This window comes from Camelina sativa, chromosome 9 (assembly GCF_030686135.1).
Source record: "Camelina sativa cultivar CO46 ecotype springtype chromosome 9, ASM3068613v1".
Classification (NCBI taxonomy): domain Eukaryota; kingdom Viridiplantae; phylum Streptophyta; class Magnoliopsida; order Brassicales; family Brassicaceae; genus Camelina; species Camelina sativa.
In genome coordinates this window covers 3,179,260-3,196,761 of record NC_141888.1, presented here as the reverse complement: position 1 = coordinate 3,196,761, position 17,502 = coordinate 3,179,260, and the positions used below count along the sequence as shown (strand labels likewise).

Genomic DNA, 17,502 nt, shown 5'->3' with positions numbered 1-17,502 from the left:
GTACCGGTCGGGACACCTAAGCGAAAGGAAAATATCCTCTATCCGCTCTCTCCACTCATCTGCTACACTCGGATCGGTACTTCCTGAGAAATACCCGGCTCCCACATGCCGCAGCTGCTCCATCATCCGCACATACTGAGCATCCACTACCTCGGCCCCCGGCTGCACACCTGCCTGCAAACCCGCCACAGGCTGCACCGCTGGACCTTGCCCACCACCCACTGGCGGCACTACCGGATCCTGCCCACCAACCACTGGCGGCACTACTGGATCCTGCCCACCAACCACCGGCGGCACAACTGCTGGAAGTCGCTGCAAAACCTGAGCTAGCAAGTCCATCAAGACATCCTCCCTGCCTGGAGCACCTCCCGCTGCAACCCCCACACCCGGGGCAACACCGTGACCGACACCGGGCCCATCCGCCCTGCCGTCATCCAAACCAGCCTGGTCTCCAGACACACTAGGATGAACCTGTGACTCCGCCACCTCCTCACTGGCCATGCTCTGGGTCACACTCACACTGGCCTCAGGAACCTGACCTCGTCCCCGACCCCGACCACGACCATGCCCACGACCACGACCGCGACCAACAGCATCCTCACCCCTAACCATCTGTATCATCCAAGAACAGAAGGCTAAGCAAACAATAGTTCCAATACACAAAAACACAACTTACCATGGAATCACAAAACAGGCTCGAAGAGGATGTTCTAGGACTTCATGCCACACACAATTGACCAACTCACACAATCAATCATAGCATGGAATCCTAAACATCAACAGCAAAAGCACAATGAACCCTAGACCTAGAACCGTAAGGGCTCTGATACCAAAATGAAACAACCCTTCCTGTTTTTTTTTTTTTTTATATACCTTAATTTACTAGTGATCCCATATCCACTAACATCCTAACAACAATCAATAACCGCGGATAACCAAATAAAACAATTCCATTAATCCAATAAAATTCCAACATAAATAATCCAATAACCAATAACACCATAATCCAAACAAAGAAATAACCAAAAGCTAACATCCTACAATGTTCCAATGACTTAATCTAGCAACCTAACAACATCTAGACCTAAATCAATCAAGCCTCTAGAACATCCTCCTCCTCATTGCCTTTGATTCCACGATCACACTTTGCCTTTACCTGCACACCACAAACAACAATTGAGATGCGTAAGTATTATCATAAATACTTAGTGAGGCCGTCCTCCCATCTACTAGGTTATACACACAAGCATATGAGACCCTCAAGTTTAAGCAAAACAACCAACACACAACAATACATCAAACCAGGAAAAACAAGTCTCGGCTAAGACCAGTGTCGACCGATGCCTCACGGTGTCGATCGATGCTACAAACAATGGTGTCGACCGATGCTAAACAGTGTCGACCGATGCCCCTCTAAATGGTGTCGACCGATGCTTCCTAGTGTCGATCGATGCCTCTTCTGCAGACACGATCTGCGCGAATCCGAACATCGAACTCTCCTTCCCAATCATCTCGAATCCGTCTCAAACTCACCCAATGACCTCAGAAATCACTAGGAATCATAAAAGCAACGAACCCAAGCAACAAAACAACACAAATAGCAAAGAAAACACCCAAACAAGAGAGATCTCATGCTTAGATCAACCATGGTCAAGCACTCACCTCAAGAACAGGAAGATTGAATTGAGAAACGTGGAAAACAACACCCCCAGAAGCTCCCCCTTCGTTTCCAGCAACAGCTAACACTTCTACTGCCTCAGATCTCTCCAAAATCTCCAAGAACAAGCCCAGAAAATCTCAAGAACGTTTTTCTCTCTTTTCTCTCTTTCTTTTCCACTCAACGGCGACCAAAGAGACTTTCTGAAACCCTTCATTCGTCTCAGACACTTAAAACACGAATTAGGGATTTCCTTGAACCAAACCGAACCAATCAGCAATTAAATCAAACCCGACCAAACCGGAAAAACATGATGTCGATCGATGCCACAAAGGGTGTCGATCGACACCCACACCAAATTTACAAAAATTGGTTCGCGGATGTTACAACTAGTTTCAGGAGTTAAATGAGTACATAATTTATTCTAGTAATTACCAACAATTGTGTGCTACTTTTGTAATAAGGAATCTTTTATGTAATATTATAGTAACACTCCCTAAAATATAATGTATAAAATAATATTCAAAAATGATGTTTAAAAATTCATTTTTAAATAATTTTTATAAAAAATATAATGACTGAAAATATAATGTATAAAATATTATTACAATATGATTTCTGAAAAATATAATATATATTATTAATTTGGAGTTTGACTATGATTATGATTAATGACTATTACTAATTTGTGTTTTAAAACCAATAAGAACTAGATACTCACCCGCGGTACACTGCGGGTCTATATTTAAAAAAAATAAAAATAATATATATAATTTATTGATTATATTACATATATATATATATATATTTATTTTTTTGTCAATCATTGGGCCACAACTGATTATTATATATTTATTACATATATATTTATTGATTAACCATTGTTTATTACATATATATTTATTGATTATATTTTGAATTTGTTGAATGTACTATAATTATTTAGTGTATAATTTCCATTAACTACATGTTGTGGTTTATTATATATATCCTTATTGTTTATTAAATTTAATTATTGTTTACCGCAGGTCTATATTTTTTTAATATATATATATATATATATATATATAATTTATTGATTATATTACATATATATTTATTTTTTATATTTTCAATTTGTTGAATGTACTATAATTATTTAGTGTATAATTTCCATTAACTACATGTTGTGGTTTATTATATATATCCTTATTGTTTATTAAATTTAATTTAGTAAACAATTATACTATTTTTTATTATATTATAATTTGATTTTGTAATTTTTATTGTTTTATTTCTATATTAGTTGACACTTTTGTATTTATAGTTGTGCAAGTGGATTCTAATGGTGAAGTGTTTTTTATTAAAACAGAAAATTTATATCAATTGATTGTAGTTAGTATTGATCCAAAATATAAATATTAATAATATATTAGCTTGTTAAGAACATTTCAATGGAAACTGTAAACGATTCAAGCTTCCATTCACTAAAGTTGGTGCAGTTTTATAGGAAATCTCGGGTTCCTCAGATTAAAGGAGAGTTATCCTGTTTAGTACAGTTTTATGGAAGTTATTATTGAAATTAAATATTCAAATTTGATATGATTTATTTATAGTAAATGTTTAAATCAAAATCTATATAATAATAACAATCTGAAAAATGCCAACAGTTGCAATTGTTCGTCGTACCTTTTTGTAAAAAATATTTTTTCTTGACAGAAAAATTCAACGGTTGTATCTCTTTAAAAAGTTGCGTCTGTTAAATGTAGAGTTGTGTCTCTTACAAACAGTTGTGTCTATTCAAATGTTCACATCTTTATAAATTAAGTGACTTTTTATCATTATATTCAAATTTTCTTTATTTTATATTTATGACAATAAATTTTTACAGTTGCGTATCTCAAAAAAGTTACGTCTGTTGAATATATGTCTTTTACAAACAGTTGTGTCTGTTCACATCTTTAGAAATCTATATATTCGTCGTACCTTTTCGTTAAAATATATTTTTTTTGACAGAAAAATTCAACGGTTGCATCTCTTTTAAAAGTTGCGTCTGTTAGATGTAGAGTTGTGTCTCTTACAAACAGTTGTGTCTATTCAAATGTTCACATCTTTATAAATTTATATATAAGTGACTTCTCATCATTGTATTCAAATTTTCTTTATTTTATATTTTTGACAGTAAATTTTTACAGTTGCGTCTCTTTAAAGTTGCGTCTGTTGAATATAGAGTTGTGTCTTTTACAAACAGTTGTGTCTGTTCACATCTTTAGAAATCTTTATATATTCGTCGTACCTTTTCGTAAAAATGTATTTTTTTGACTAGAAAAATTCAACGGTTGCATCTCTTTAAAAAGTTGCGTCTGTTAAATGTAGAGTTGTGTCTCTTACAAACAGTTGTGTCTATTCAAATGTTCACATCCTTATAAATTTATATATAAGTGACTTCTCATCATTGTATTCAAATTTTCTTTATTTTATATTTTTGACAGTAAATTTTACAGTTGCGTCTCTTTAAAGTTGCGTCTGTTGAATATAGAGTTGTGTCTTTTACAAACAGTTGTGTCTGTTCACATCTTTAGAAATCTATATATTCGTCGTACCTTTTCGTAAAAATATATTTTTTTGACTAGAAAAATTCAACGGTTGCATCTCTTATAAAGGTTGCATCTGTTAAATGTAGAGTTGTATCTCTTACAAACAGTTGTCTCTATTCAAATGTTCACATCTTTAGAAATTTATATATAAGTGACTTCTCATCATTGTATTCAAATTTTCTTTATTTTATATTTTTGACAGTAAATTTTTACAGTTGCGTCTCTCTAAAAAGTTGTGTCTGTTGAATATAGTAGAGTTGTGTCTTTTACAAACAGTTGTGTCTGTTCACATTTTTAGAAATCTATATATAAATAACTTCTCATCATTGTATTCAAATTTTCTTTATATTTGTATTAGTTAAAAGAGAATTTGTTGGAAATGATGTCTCATCATTGTGAGAAATTTATTCCAGTTTGATATATTTTGTTAATTGTTGTAATATTTAATTATATTCAATCCCTAGGTATACAACCATCTATTCATCGAGGGTTATCATTCTATTGGTATGAATCCAAACTGAATTTTTTGTTTTTTTTAGCTGTTAAAAAATGTGGTTCAAGTTGGTTTTTTAGAAAATGAGAGCATATTGGCTCGTATATGTTTGTTTATTTTTTTGTCACAAGTATATATTTGTCTACTCCATGCTTTTTGATTAGAAAACTAATTGTATTATAGAAAACAAAATGGATTTCTATATTTTTATTTTTTAAGAAAATATCTGATTATGAAATATCAAGGTAAAAATAAAAATAAAATATCACAGTTTGTTCTATTATATTTTCTACCGTTGGGCATATTCAGTTTATTGGGAGATGGAAAACTGGTGATCAACAGAAAAATTGACGGTTGAGATGATTGTACAATAAACAATATTGACGACAAAAACTTATCTACAACTTCATACAGGGTAAGAGAGTTTGTATATTTAGTTCTAGTCATAATACATTCAAATTGAAATCTTAACAACAAAAGATACTGAATATGGCTGAAAAAAAATAAAATAAAGATACTGAATATGAAATATTATAAAAGTTTGAAAAGGTTTTGGATTCTGACTACCAAAAAAAAAGAGGAGCATGTGGAAGCAATGAACCCGACCGTCCTTGGCAACCATCTTCCTTAGACGCGCACATTGTGATGCTACATTATGCACCTAAATATTATTGTTATAGGTTATAACTATTATTGTTTCCCTCTAATATTTATTATATTATTTATTTATGTGTGACTTGGGATAATTAACCAGCATCTTACGCGGAGAAAAATAAGTAGTAAGTACATTCAATATTGGATTAACCATATATATATATATATATATATATATATATATATAATCTATTATAATTGCCAAAATATTTAATGACTATAGTTTGTTTTACATAAAAATATGTTTCATCTATGAAACGATAGTGGTTTGTATTATATATTCATTTAAAAAACTGCCTTTATGAAAATAGATGTATTCTTTTTTATAATTTGATTCAAATAAATAAAATATGTTATAATTTTCTGTTTAGTTATATTCAAATTTGAGAGGATTGGTAATTTTCTTACTGATTGAGTGAATAGTAATATTTTCATTCATTTTGTATGAAGTAAAAATTGATTTTGGAAATAGAAATATGTTTGAGTTATGCTAAAAATATTAAAATAATTAATTGAAATGACAAATCATTTTGTCATTTTAAGAATGGTCCTCAATTAATATTTTTAATTTATTATATGATTATTTAAGAAATTTATATTATCTTATACAATGTATTCATAATTTTATCATTTAAAACCAAAAAAAAAATTAAAAATATAATCATTTACATATCATATTTGAAAACAAGAGAACAAGTTGTAATGGTTCATAAAATATACAAAAATATGACTGTAAGTTTAAGAAGAGAAGACACGACTGTAGATTGCATTTATTCATTTTTCAGAAATTAAAAAATATTTTACGAAAAATTACGATGAAAATACACAAATAAAATGTTACATTGAAAAGATACGAACGAAAGGTTATGACGAATAAAAGCGAACGAAATAACACAACTGCAATGTAATCTCATGGCAGTTAATCGTAAAATTTTGTTTAATTTGATATGTATAGCATTGTTAATTATATATTTAATCATATGTGAAGGTAAGATTATTTTTAAAGAATATTTTTCAATAAAGATATAAAGAATGTTTCAAAAATTCCTTTGTTTTTGAAATTTTTATTAAATAGTTTAGAAATCCCAATAGTTTAATAAATAAATTTAATTAAAGAAATTTTTGTAATGAATATTTTACTAAAATGAGTTCTTCCGCGATATCGCGGGGGCTCCATACCTAGTTTAATACAATGGGAGTCTTGTAAATAGGTGGCAACTCTAGGATTTTGTAACACCCGCAAACCATTTTTTTTGGTAATTTGGTAAGGGTGTCGATCGACACCTTCTAGTGAGGCATCGATCGACACCAGCTGTGGCCGGTTTGGTCGGTTCAATTTTAATTGTCCGGTTTGCGTGGTTGGTTTAGGGAATCCCTAAAATCAAGTTTTAGAGGTAGAAAACGACCTAGGGTCGTGTTATTTGGGGTTATTCGCCGTTTTTGAGAGAAAATCAAAAGAGAGAGTGTTCTTGAGCTTTTGGGAAGAGATTGAGAGATTCCTTGCTGTTCTTGGGAGATCTAAGGCTGGGAAGGTGTTAGAAGCTTGCTAGGAGTGAAGGAATTCGTTCTTGTTGGTCAGAATCTTCTTGAAAGAGGTGAGTGCATGACCATGGCTTATCTAAGCTAAGATCTCTAGATTCTATGTGATTTGGTGCTTATGTGGTTGTTTCTTTGAGTTCTCTATGGTATTTCGTCACTGTCTGGGCTGGGTTTGGCTTCTGGGAGTGCATGGAGCGGATTTGAGAAGATTGGAGGCGAGATTCGGAGTTTCTGATCGAGGAAAATCGCTGCTCGGCATCAGTGTCGGTCGACACCAATGCGAGGACGGCTCGGGACTTTGGCGAGTGTCGATCGATGCCATGTGGAGGTGTCGGTCGACACAAACTAGGGTTTTCGGGAGTGTCGGGCAGGGTGTCGGTCGACACCAGTTTGGTGTCGGTCGACACCAGATAGTCAGTGTCGATCGACACCATCTGGTGTCGGTCGACACCCCTCTTCCAGTTATGATGGATGTTGCATGCTTGTATATTGCCTGGTTTGTTTTATTGATTGTTGTTTGTGGCATGTAGAGATCTTATTGCTTGTGTGTATAGCCCAGTAGATGGGAGGATTGCCTCACTAAGTATTTGTGATAATACTTACGCATCTCAATTGTTGTTTGTGGTGTGAAGGTAAAGGCAAAGTGTGATCGTGGAATCCAGGCAATGAAGAGGAGGATGTTCTAGGGAGTTGATTGGATGTTGTCTGGCATTGTTAGGTTGCTAGAGTTGAGACATTAGAAACATTGTTAGGTTGCTGGTTTCATGTTTTCTGATGATTGATTATTGGATAATGCTTATGCTATTGTATTGGTTATATTATTGGTTATTGGTATTGAGTATTCCGCTGTCGAATGTGTTTGTGGTTAGGTGGCTAGTGGGTATGGGACCACTAGCTGTAGATTATTTTATTATATTATATTTATTATTTATTATTTAAAAAAAAAAATCGGTCGTTTCAGATTTATTTGCTAAATGTACTTACAAAATGTATATATAGATTAAATACTAGTACAGTAAGTAATTTTGAGTCTTTAACTAACTGCAAAACCATTAATGAGAGTAAAAAGAATGATGTGGAGTTTGACTGAAATTTATAAAACAAACGAGGCTTTCACAAAAACTCTTGTAAGGGATGAGAACCAAAAGTCCAAAACAAAACCCTTGAATGACTCATTTGCAACACTGCACACTCGCCCCTTTCTCTCTTGCTGGTTAGACCGATCAAATTGTTTTTGTTTTTTTGAAATAATATCATACATTATTACATTAAGTGTTAATTTCAATAATAATTTTTTGGGCACTTGCATCACACACAAACTTAATTAGTTTGTTTTATAAACAAAAAGCAAGTAATTAAGATAATATAATAAAATTAGTTTTATTTCATTGAAGAGCATACATATCTCTATGCTAGTAAAAACATAATTCAGTTTCAAATTGCAAAACGATTTCTATCATTTAGTGCAACAACATCGTCCATGGACACAATTTCCATCACGGTAATCCTTGAGAAAACAGTCATGAAAGCATTCAAATGTTCCATACCTAATCGTGCATGGTACAAAGCATACATCATTTTTTGATGTCTCGATCACTGAAACACATATACAACTTATGTTAGGGAATATATAAACACGTAAATAAAATCGATTTCACAAATTTTTCTGAACAGAAACTCAATAGTTTCTCTTAGAATGACCAAAAGCAACTGGACAATAACAAGATACCTGATGAAGCCAAACCATTAGAGTTGGGAAATGAGTTTGTTAGTATCACTACAAGGAAAATAATCACATAAGCTTTTGTGATGTTCATTTTTTGTTTTCGTACTGTAAATTCTGTGGTGTAATAAAAAAAATAGTCTCGTTTTCAAATAGAAAAGGAAAGAAAGAAAGAAGAAGATGCTGATACTTCTCTAGTTCTGTAGAGAAAAGTTTTATATATAGGATTTGTTAGTCGAGAAAAGTCTTAACTTTTTAACCTAGTTATTTATTTAGTTTGACCATATGAATCTTCCATATATGCTGATAATATTATATTGATGGTAAGAATATATTCACATATAATTGTTATAGGAAAGATATAGTCTTTTCTTTTTTGGAAAAACAAGTCAAAAAACAAAATTTGGCAATTATTTGAGTGCTTTTAACCACTGTTTTAAAAACCGGTTTTGGCGGTCGGTTAATCGCAGGAAAAGCGCTCGGCGGCACCTATCCGCCGCGAGTTTAGTAAACTCGGCCAGTAAATCGGATTTGTGAAGAAAACTCAAATAAAGATCGACTACAACAATGTGTGACAGCTGAGGGTGTTGGCGAGTCGCAGGATGTTCCGGGGGATTCCGTGAGTGTGGCAGGAGGGGGCGGTGTTGATGCTCCAGTGGCCAGTGATGCTAGGGTCCCGGGTGTGGGGGTCCCAGTGGGTGGAGTCCCTGGTGTTGACGTTGCGGCTTTGCTACCACAGGTGTTGGCGCGATTACCACCAGTGGTACCGGCTCAGGCTCAGGTAGTGCCACCAGTGGTGGCGGAGGAGCGGCAGCCAGTGGCTGCGGATGCGGGGGTCCATGCTCGTTATCTCAGCATGTTGACAGAGATGGGTCGGTTGCGTACTGAGCAGTTTTCGGGAGGTGTAGATCCTACTGCTGCGGATGCGTGGAGGACGAGAGTGGAACGTAACTTCCATACTCTGAGATGTCCTGAGGAGTTTTGGGTGGACATAGGGGTCTACTTTTTGAGTGGTGATGCTGAGTTGTGGTGGAGATCTGTGGCTGCTAGGAGGGTGCAGCGGGAGATGACTTGGGCTGACTTCGTTTTGGAGTTCAACCGCAAGTATTTTCCTAGAGAGGCATTGGATCGTTTGGAGGTGCAGTTCCTTCAGTTGTCTCAGGGACACGGTCAGTGCGGGAGCTGGACTTGGAGTTCAGTCGACTTCTTTGTTATGGAGGTCGGGCTATGGAGCCTGAGGAGGCTCAGATCAGGAGGTTCTTGAGGGCTCTACGTGATGATTTGAGAGTTCATTGTAGAGGGCGGAGTTTTGCTACGCGTGCAGAGCTGGTTGAGACTGCAGCAGAGATTGAGGAGGATATCCGGGGACAGTCAGTGGCGGTAGCTCCAGCAGTTCAGCCTAGTAAGGCTCAGCAGCAGGGTGCTTCTAGCAGGGGCGGTAGGCATGCTCAGGGAACCAAGAGGAAGTGGGAGGCTACCCAGACACAGAGTGGTGCGAGTTGCTTCAAGTGTGGGAGCAAGGATCATAAGATTGCTAGCTGTCCCAAGAGGAGTGCTCCGACGGTAGGGCCTCGAGTATGTTATCATTGCAGGGAGCCAGGGCACATCAGGCCCTTGTGTCCCAAGTTGCAGCCGGCAGCAGTGGCAGTGTTGCAGCAGGTGCAGCCTGGAGGTCAGCAGGTAGCACGGATTGAGCAGGCGCCACGGGTTTACACGACAGCAGAGGCTGGTGGAACTAGTGCCGGAGCGATCACAGGTATAATTTCTGGTACTTAATCTTTGTGAATTTTAGTAGGGTCAGATTTTATGTTCCTGTGATAAAGTGTTAGGTTCTCAACACATGAGGTTTGTGTAGGGACCTTGTTGGTGGGCGGGTTTAAGTCCCACGTTATGTTTGATTCTGGAGCTTCGCATAGCTTCATTACTCCAGAGTGTGCAGAGTGTGCGGGGATCAGCGAGGATCCTGGAGAACGTACAGGAGTTGTTAGAGTTGCGGGAGGCAAGGTCCTGAGAGTTATTGGATGAGCTAGAGGAATTGATATTCAGATCGCAGGAGAGTCATGGCCAGCGGATTTGCTTATCAGTCCAGTGGAGCTGTATGATGTTATTCTCGGGATAGATTGGATGCATCGGCATATGGTGCATTTGGATTGCTATCGAGGTAGAGTGGAGTTTGAGCGTCCAGGAGGGAAGTTGGTTTTTCAGGGTATTAGACCGACTTCGGGGAGTCTCGTGATCTCAGCCATTCAGGCTGGGAAGATGATCGAGAAGGGCCGTGAGGCTTATTTGGTTACTATATCTATGCCAGACTCAGTGGAGAAGTCTACGGTTAGCGGTATTCCGGTAGTGGAGGAGTTTGAGGATGTGTTTCAGTCTTTGCAGGGATTACCACCATCTCGGTCGGATCCTTTTACCATTGAACTGGAACCAGGGACGACACCGTTATCCAAGGCTCCTTACAGAATGGCTCCAGCAGAGATGGCAGAGCTGAAGAAGCAGCTAGAGGATTTGTTGAGTAAGGGATTCATCCGTCCAAGTGTGTCACCGTGGGGAGCGCCGGTATTGTTTGTCAAGAAAAAGGATGGGAGTTTCCGGTTGTGTATTGATTACAGGGGTTTGAACCGGGTCACTGTGAAGAATAAGTACCCTCTCCCGAGGATTGATGAGTTGTTGGATCAGTTGAGGGGTGCTACTTGGTTCTCCAAGGTAGATCTGGCATCGGGTTATCATCAGATACCGATAGATGAGGCAGATGTGAGGAAGACTGCTTTCAGGACGAGGTATGGGCATTATGAGTTTGTGGTGATGCTTTCAGGTTGAATAACGCACCAGCAGTGTTTATGAGATTGATGAATAGTGTGTTTCAGGAGTTTCTGGATGTATCTGTCATCATTTTCATCGACGATATCCTGGTCTATTCTAAGAGTCCTGAGGAGCATGCAGTGCATTTGAGGGCAGTTACGGAGAAGCTGCGGGAGCAGAAGTTGTTTGCCAAGTTGAGCAAGTGTAGTTTTTGGCAGCATGAGATGGGCTTTCTGGGTCACATTGTTTCTGCAGAGGGGGTTTCTGTAGATCCAGAGAAGATTCAGGCTATCAGAGATTGGCCTAGACCGCAGAATGCCACAGAGATCAGAAGTTTCCTTGGATTGGCAGGTTACTACAGGAGGTTTGTGCAGGGGTTTGCAAGCAGAGCACGTCCTATGACTAAGTTGACAGGGAAGGATGTTCCTTTTGTCTAGTCAGAAGAGTGTGAGGAAGGCTTTGCAAGCCTGAAGGAGATGCTGACTACTGCGCCAGTGTTGGCTTTGCCTGAGCAGGGAGAACCCTATGTGGTTTATACAGATGCATCTAGAGTTGGTTTGGGTTGTGTTCTGATGCAGCATGGGAAGGTTATTGTCTATGCTTCGCGGCAGTTGCGGGTGCATGAAGGCAACTATCCTACTCATGATTTGGAGATGGGTGCTGTAGTTTTTGCCCTGAAGATTTGGAGATCTTATCTTTATGGTGCAAAGGTACAGGTGTTTACAGATCATAAGAGCCTGAAGTATATATTCACTCAGCCTGAGCTGAATTTAAGACAAAGGCGGTGGATGGAGCTTGTGGCAGATTATGATTTGGAGATAGCCTATCATCCTGGTAAGGCTAACACGGTTGCAGATGCTCTGAGTCGGAAGAGGATAGCTTCGGCTCAGGAGCAGGAGATGGAGTCTCTGGTAGGGGAGATCAGTGCTTTGAGCTTATGTGCTGTTTCACAGGAACTGTTGGGTTTGGAAGCAGTAGATAGAGCAGATCTTCTGAGTAGAGTGCGGTTGGCTCAGGAGAAGGATTTGGGGCTGGTGAATGCCTCTAAGGATGTGGATTCAGAGTATCAGGTCTTAGATAATGGTACTATCTTGGTGCACGGTCGTGTGTGTGTGCCCAAGGATGAGGAGTTGAGACAGGAGATTCTAAGAGAGGCTCATGCGAGCAAGTTATCCATTCATCCAGGAGCGACTAAGATGTACCGTGACCTCAAGAGGTACTATCATTGGGTCGGGATGAAGAAGGATGTGGCTAGTTGGGTTTCGAGGTGTGATGTGTGTCAGCTAGTGAAGGCTGAGCATCAGGTTCCTGGCGGGTTACTGAAGAGTTTACCCATTCCTGAGTGGAAGCGGGATATGATCACCATGGATTTTGTGGTAGGCTTGCCAGTGTCACGGACCTTTGATGCTATCTGGGTCATTGTTGACCGGTTGACTAAGTCAGCACATTTTCTGGCCATTAAGAAGACTGATGGAGCAGCGGTCTTGGCTAAGAAGTATGTGAGGGAGATAGTCAGGTTGCATGGGGTGCCAGCGAGCATTGTGTCTGATAGGGATTCCAAGTTCACTTCGGTGTTCTGGAAGGCATTTCAGGCAGAGATGGGCACTAAGGTGCATATGAGTACAGCTTATCATCCCCAGACTGATGGACAGTCAGAGAGGACGATCCAGACGCTGGAGGATTTGCTGAGGATGTGTGTGTTGGATTGGGGTGGCCATTGGGTAGATCACCTGAACCTGGTAGAGTTTGCTTACAACAACAGCTATCAGACGAGCATTAAGATGGCTCCTTATGAGGCTTTGTATGGGAGGCCATGTCGTACACCTTTATGCTGGACTCAGGTGGGGGAGAGGACCATGTTTGGTGCTAGTTTTGTTCAGGAGACCTCAGAGAAGATTCGGGTTCACAAGCTGAACATGAAGGAGGCTCAGGATAGGCAGAGGAGTTATGCAGATAGGAGGAGGAGAGATCTTGAGTTTCAGGTAGGAGACAGAGTGTACCTCAAGATGGCCATGTTGCGGGGTCCGAACAGGTCATTGTCAGAGACTAAGTTGAGTCCGAGGTATATGGGTCCATTCAGAGTGATTGAGCGGGTTGGACCAGTGGCTTATAGATTGGAGTTACCTGAGGTGATGCGTGCATTCCATAAGGTTTTCCATGTGTCTATGTTGCGGAAATGTCTCCGTGAGGGAGAGGAGGTGTTGGCTAAGATTCCTGAGGATCTTCAGCCTAACATGACTTTGGAGGCGAGACCAGTGAGGGTTCTCGAGAGGAGGATCAAGGAACTTCGGAAGAAGAAGATTCCTTTGATGAGAGTCCTGTGGGACTATGATGGTGTTGAGGAGCAGACTTGGGAGCCTGAGGCAAGGATGAAGGCAAGGTTCAAGAAGTGGTATGAGAAGCAAGCCGCGACTTGAGCTTGTTTAGCCTGATCCCATCTGTAATCCATGGCTGGAGCGGGAATGGAGTATACCAGCCCATCTCTCTTGATTACTCGGTCGCTTGGGGTGGTTGGTTGTGCGACTCAGTAACAAGATGAGGTGGTGTTCGGGGTACAAAGTTTCCGTGAGGCGGGGTTTTGGAAGAAAGTTTCCTGAAATAGAAGTTTTCAAAAGTGGAAAGTTTCCAAAAATGGAAAGTGCTAAATATGGAAAGTTTTCCGGGAGTTGGAATTTGTCCATTTTAGCGGTAGAGAGCCTTGGAGGGGCTTGTGTGGCCTTAGTGGCGGACTTTTGAGTCAGTGTGCCAGTGTGTGGCGGTATTTCTTTTGTTATTGTGTGGCCTTTGTGGCAGGCTGTTTAGCCAGAGTGCCTGTTAAGGCGGTCCTTCGGGACAGACGGTCTTTCGGGACTGATGGTCCTTCGGGACAGACGGTCTTTTCGGGACTGATGGTCCTTCAGGACAGACGGTCCTTCAGGACTGATGGTCCTTCGGGACAGACGGTCTTTCGGGACTGATGGTCCTTCGGGACAGACGGTCTTTCGGGACTGATGGTCCTTCGGGACAGACGGTCCTTCGGGACTGATGGTCCTTCGGGACAGATGGTCTTTCGGGACTGATGGTCCTTCGGGACAGACGGTCTTTCGGGACTGATGGTCCTTCGGGACAGACGGTCCTTCGGGACAGATGGCCTTTGTGGCGTGAATATGATCCTTGTGTGGTCATGGGGTATCCCGGTGAGGGGATATGTGGTTGGTAGAACATTGAGATGTTTTACGCGAGCCACGGGAAGGAAACCTGGATAGGGATAGGACTCAGACGTGTTCAGAATCGTTTGCTCGCGACTCTTGGGGGATTTAGGTTCTCCTAGTACTGCCATATTCAGAGACTTTGTGGCTCGGGGGTATGGTTGGTATATCGACTTCGGATGACGATCCGGGGGCGCGCTGTAGGGTGGCAACCCGAGAGACGAGTTTGGACTTTTTCTTATATATTTTGGCATGCAGACTTAGGTCTGATGAGGAGCCAAAAAAAACTCAAGGTTTAGGCCTAGGAGTAAAGGAAAGTCCAAAAAGTCAAGAGCAAATGACGCCTCGAACGTGAGTCTATCGCCTAGAGGTGACCTTCTGTAGCTCGGTTGGAGGAGTGCGGGCCGTGGAGACGGTTGCACGGGAGTCCTTGACTGAAGGTTGTTCGAGATTCGAGGACGAATCTAGTTTGGTGGGGGAGAATTGTAACACCCGCAAACCATTTTTTTTGGTAATTTGGTAAGGGTGTCGATCGACACCTTCTAGTGAGGCATCGATCGACACCAGCTGTGGCCGGTTTGGTCGGTTCAATTTTAATTGTCCGGTTTGCGTGGTTGGTTTAGGGAATCCCTAAAATCGAGTTTTAGAGGTAGAAAACGACCTAGGGTCGTGTTATTTGGGGTTATTCGCCGTTTTTGAGAGAAAATCAAAAGAGAGAGTGTTCTTGAGCTTTTGGGAAGAGATTGAGAGATTCCTTGCTGTTCTTGGGAGATCTAAGGCTGGGAAGGTGTTAGAAGCTTGCTAGGAGTGAGGGAATTCGTTCTTGTTGGTCAGAATCTTCTTGAAAGAGGTGAGTGCATGACCATGGCTTATCTAAGCTAAGATCTCTAGATTCTATGTGATTTGGTGCTTATGTGGTTGTTTCTTTGAGTTCTCTATGGTATTTCGTCACTGTCTGGGCTGGGTTTGGCTTCTGGGAGTGCATGGAGCGGATTTGAGAAGATTGGAGGCGAGATTCGGAGTTTCTGATCGAGGGAAATCGCTGCTCGGCATCAGTGTCGGTCGACACCAATGCGAGGACGGCTCGGGACTTTGGCGAGTGTCGATCGATGCCATGTGGAGGTGTCGGTCGACACAAACTAGGGTTTTCGGGAGTGTCGGGCAGGGTGTCGGTCGACACCAGTTTGGTGTCGGTCGACACCAGATAGTCAGTGTCGATCGACACCATCTGGTGTCGGTCGACACCCCTCTTCCAGTTATGATGGATGTTGCATGCTTGTATATTGCCTGGTTTGTTTTATTGATTGTTGTTTGTGGCATGTAGAGATCTTATTGCTTGTGTGTATAGCCCAGTAGATGGGAGGATTGCCTCACTAAGTATTTGTGATAATACTTACGCATCTCAATTGTTGTTTGTGGTGTGCAGGTAAAGGCAAAGTGTGATCGTGGAATCCAGGCAATGAAGAGGAGGATGTTCTAGGGAGTTGATTGGATGTTGTCTGGCATTGTTAGGTTGCTAGAGTTGAGACATTAGAAACATTGTTAGGTTGCTGGTTTCATGTTTTCTGATGATTGATTATTGGATAATGCTTATGCTATTGTATTGGTTATATTATTGGTTATTGGTATTGAGTATTCCGCTGTCGAATGTGTTTGTGGTTAGGTGGCTAGTGGGTATGGGACCACTAGCTGTAGATTATTTTATTATATTATATTTATTATTTATTATTTAAAAAAAAAGGTCGGTCGTTTCAGATTTATTTGCTAAATGTACTTACAAAATGTATATATAGATTAAATACTAGTACAGTAAGTAATTTTGAGTCTTTAACTAACTGCAAAACCATTAATGAGAGTAAAAAGAATGATGTGGAGTTTGACTGAAATTTATAAAACAAACGAGGCTTTCACAAAAACTCTTGTAAGGGATGAGAACCAAAAGTCCAAAACAAAACCCTTGAATGACTCATTTGCAACACTGCACACTCGCCCCTTTCTCTCTTGCTGGTTAGACCGATCAAATTGTTTTTGTTTTTTTGAAATAATATCATACATTATTACATTAAGTGTTAATTTCAATAATAATTTTTTGGGCACTTGCATCACACACAAACTTAATTAGTTTGTTTTATAAACAAAAAGCAAGTAATTAAGATAATATAATAAAATTAGTTTTATTTCATTGAAGAGCATACATATCTCTATGCTAGTAAAAACATAATTCAGTTTCAAATTGCAAAACGATTTCTATCATTTAGTGCAACAACATCGTCCATGGACACAATTTCCATCACGGTAATCCTTGAGAAAACAGTCATGAAAGCATTCAAATGTTCCATACCTAATCGTGCATGGTACAAAGCATACATCATTTTTTGATGTCTCGATCACTGAAACACATATACAACTTATGTTAGGGAATATATAAACACGTAAATAAAATCGATTTCACAAATTTTTCTGAACAGAAACTCAATAGTTTCTCTTAGAATGACCAAAAGCAACTGGACAATAACAAGATACCTGATGAAGCCAAACCATTAGAGTTGGGAAATGAGTTTGTTAGTATCACTACAAGGAAAATAATCACATAAGCTTTTGTGATGTTCATTTTTTTTTTTCGTACTGTAAATTCTGTGGTGTAATAAAAAAAATAGTCTCGTTTTCAAATAGAAAAGGAAAGAAAGAAAGAAGAAGATGCTGATACTTCTCTAGTTCTGTAGAGAAAAGTTTTATATATAGGATTTGTTAGTCGAGAAAAGTCTTAACTTTTTAACCTAGTTATTTATTTAGTTTGACCATATGAATCTTCCATATATGCTGATAATATTATATTGATGGTAAGAATATATTCACATATAATTGTTATA

At 39.4% G+C, this 17,502-nt stretch overlaps 2 protein-coding genes across 2 annotated transcripts; both read right to left on the bottom strand.

The window, feature by feature from the left end:
• Positions 1 to 8,274: 8,274 nt before the first annotated feature.
• LOC109126597 (putative defensin-like protein 55) lies at positions 8,275 to 8,822 on the bottom strand. The gene is made up of 2 exons (XM_019230289.2): positions 8,649 to 8,822; positions 8,275 to 8,515 (listed from the first exon to the last, which is right to left on the bottom strand). The coding sequence occupies exons 1-2, from the start codon at positions 8,734 to 8,736 to the stop codon at positions 8,376 to 8,378; spliced, it is 228 nt and encodes a 75-aa protein (XP_019085834.2). The 5' UTR covers positions 8,737 to 8,822; the 3' UTR covers positions 8,275 to 8,375.
• Positions 8,823 to 16,781: 7,959 nt separating this feature from the next.
• On the bottom strand, positions 16,782 to 17,335 carry LOC147937654 (putative defensin-like protein 55). The gene is made up of 2 exons (XM_087467777.1): positions 17,156 to 17,335; positions 16,782 to 17,022 (listed from the first exon to the last, which is right to left on the bottom strand). Exons 1-2 carry the CDS (start codon positions 17,241 to 17,243, stop codon positions 16,883 to 16,885), a joined length of 228 nt encoding a protein of 75 aa, XP_087323903.1. The 5' UTR covers positions 17,244 to 17,335; the 3' UTR covers positions 16,782 to 16,882.
• Between the last annotated feature and the right edge of the window lie 167 nt (positions 17,336 to 17,502).

Coding starts and splice junctions, on each gene's coding strand:
- LOC147937654 (XM_087467777.1), bottom strand. CDS start 17,243: ATGAACATCACAAAAGCTTATGTGATTATTTTCCTTGTAGTGATACTA. Junction 17,023..17,155: donor TAATGGTTTGGCTTCATCAG/GTATCTTGTTAT, acceptor TATGTGTTTCAG/TGATCGAGACATCAAAAAAT.
- LOC109126597 (XM_019230289.2), bottom strand. CDS start 8,736: ATGAACATCACAAAAGCTTATGTGATTATTTTCCTTGTAGTGATACTA. Junction 8,516..8,648: donor TAATGGTTTGGCTTCATCAG/GTATCTTGTTAT, acceptor TATGTGTTTCAG/TGATCGAGACATCAAAAAAT.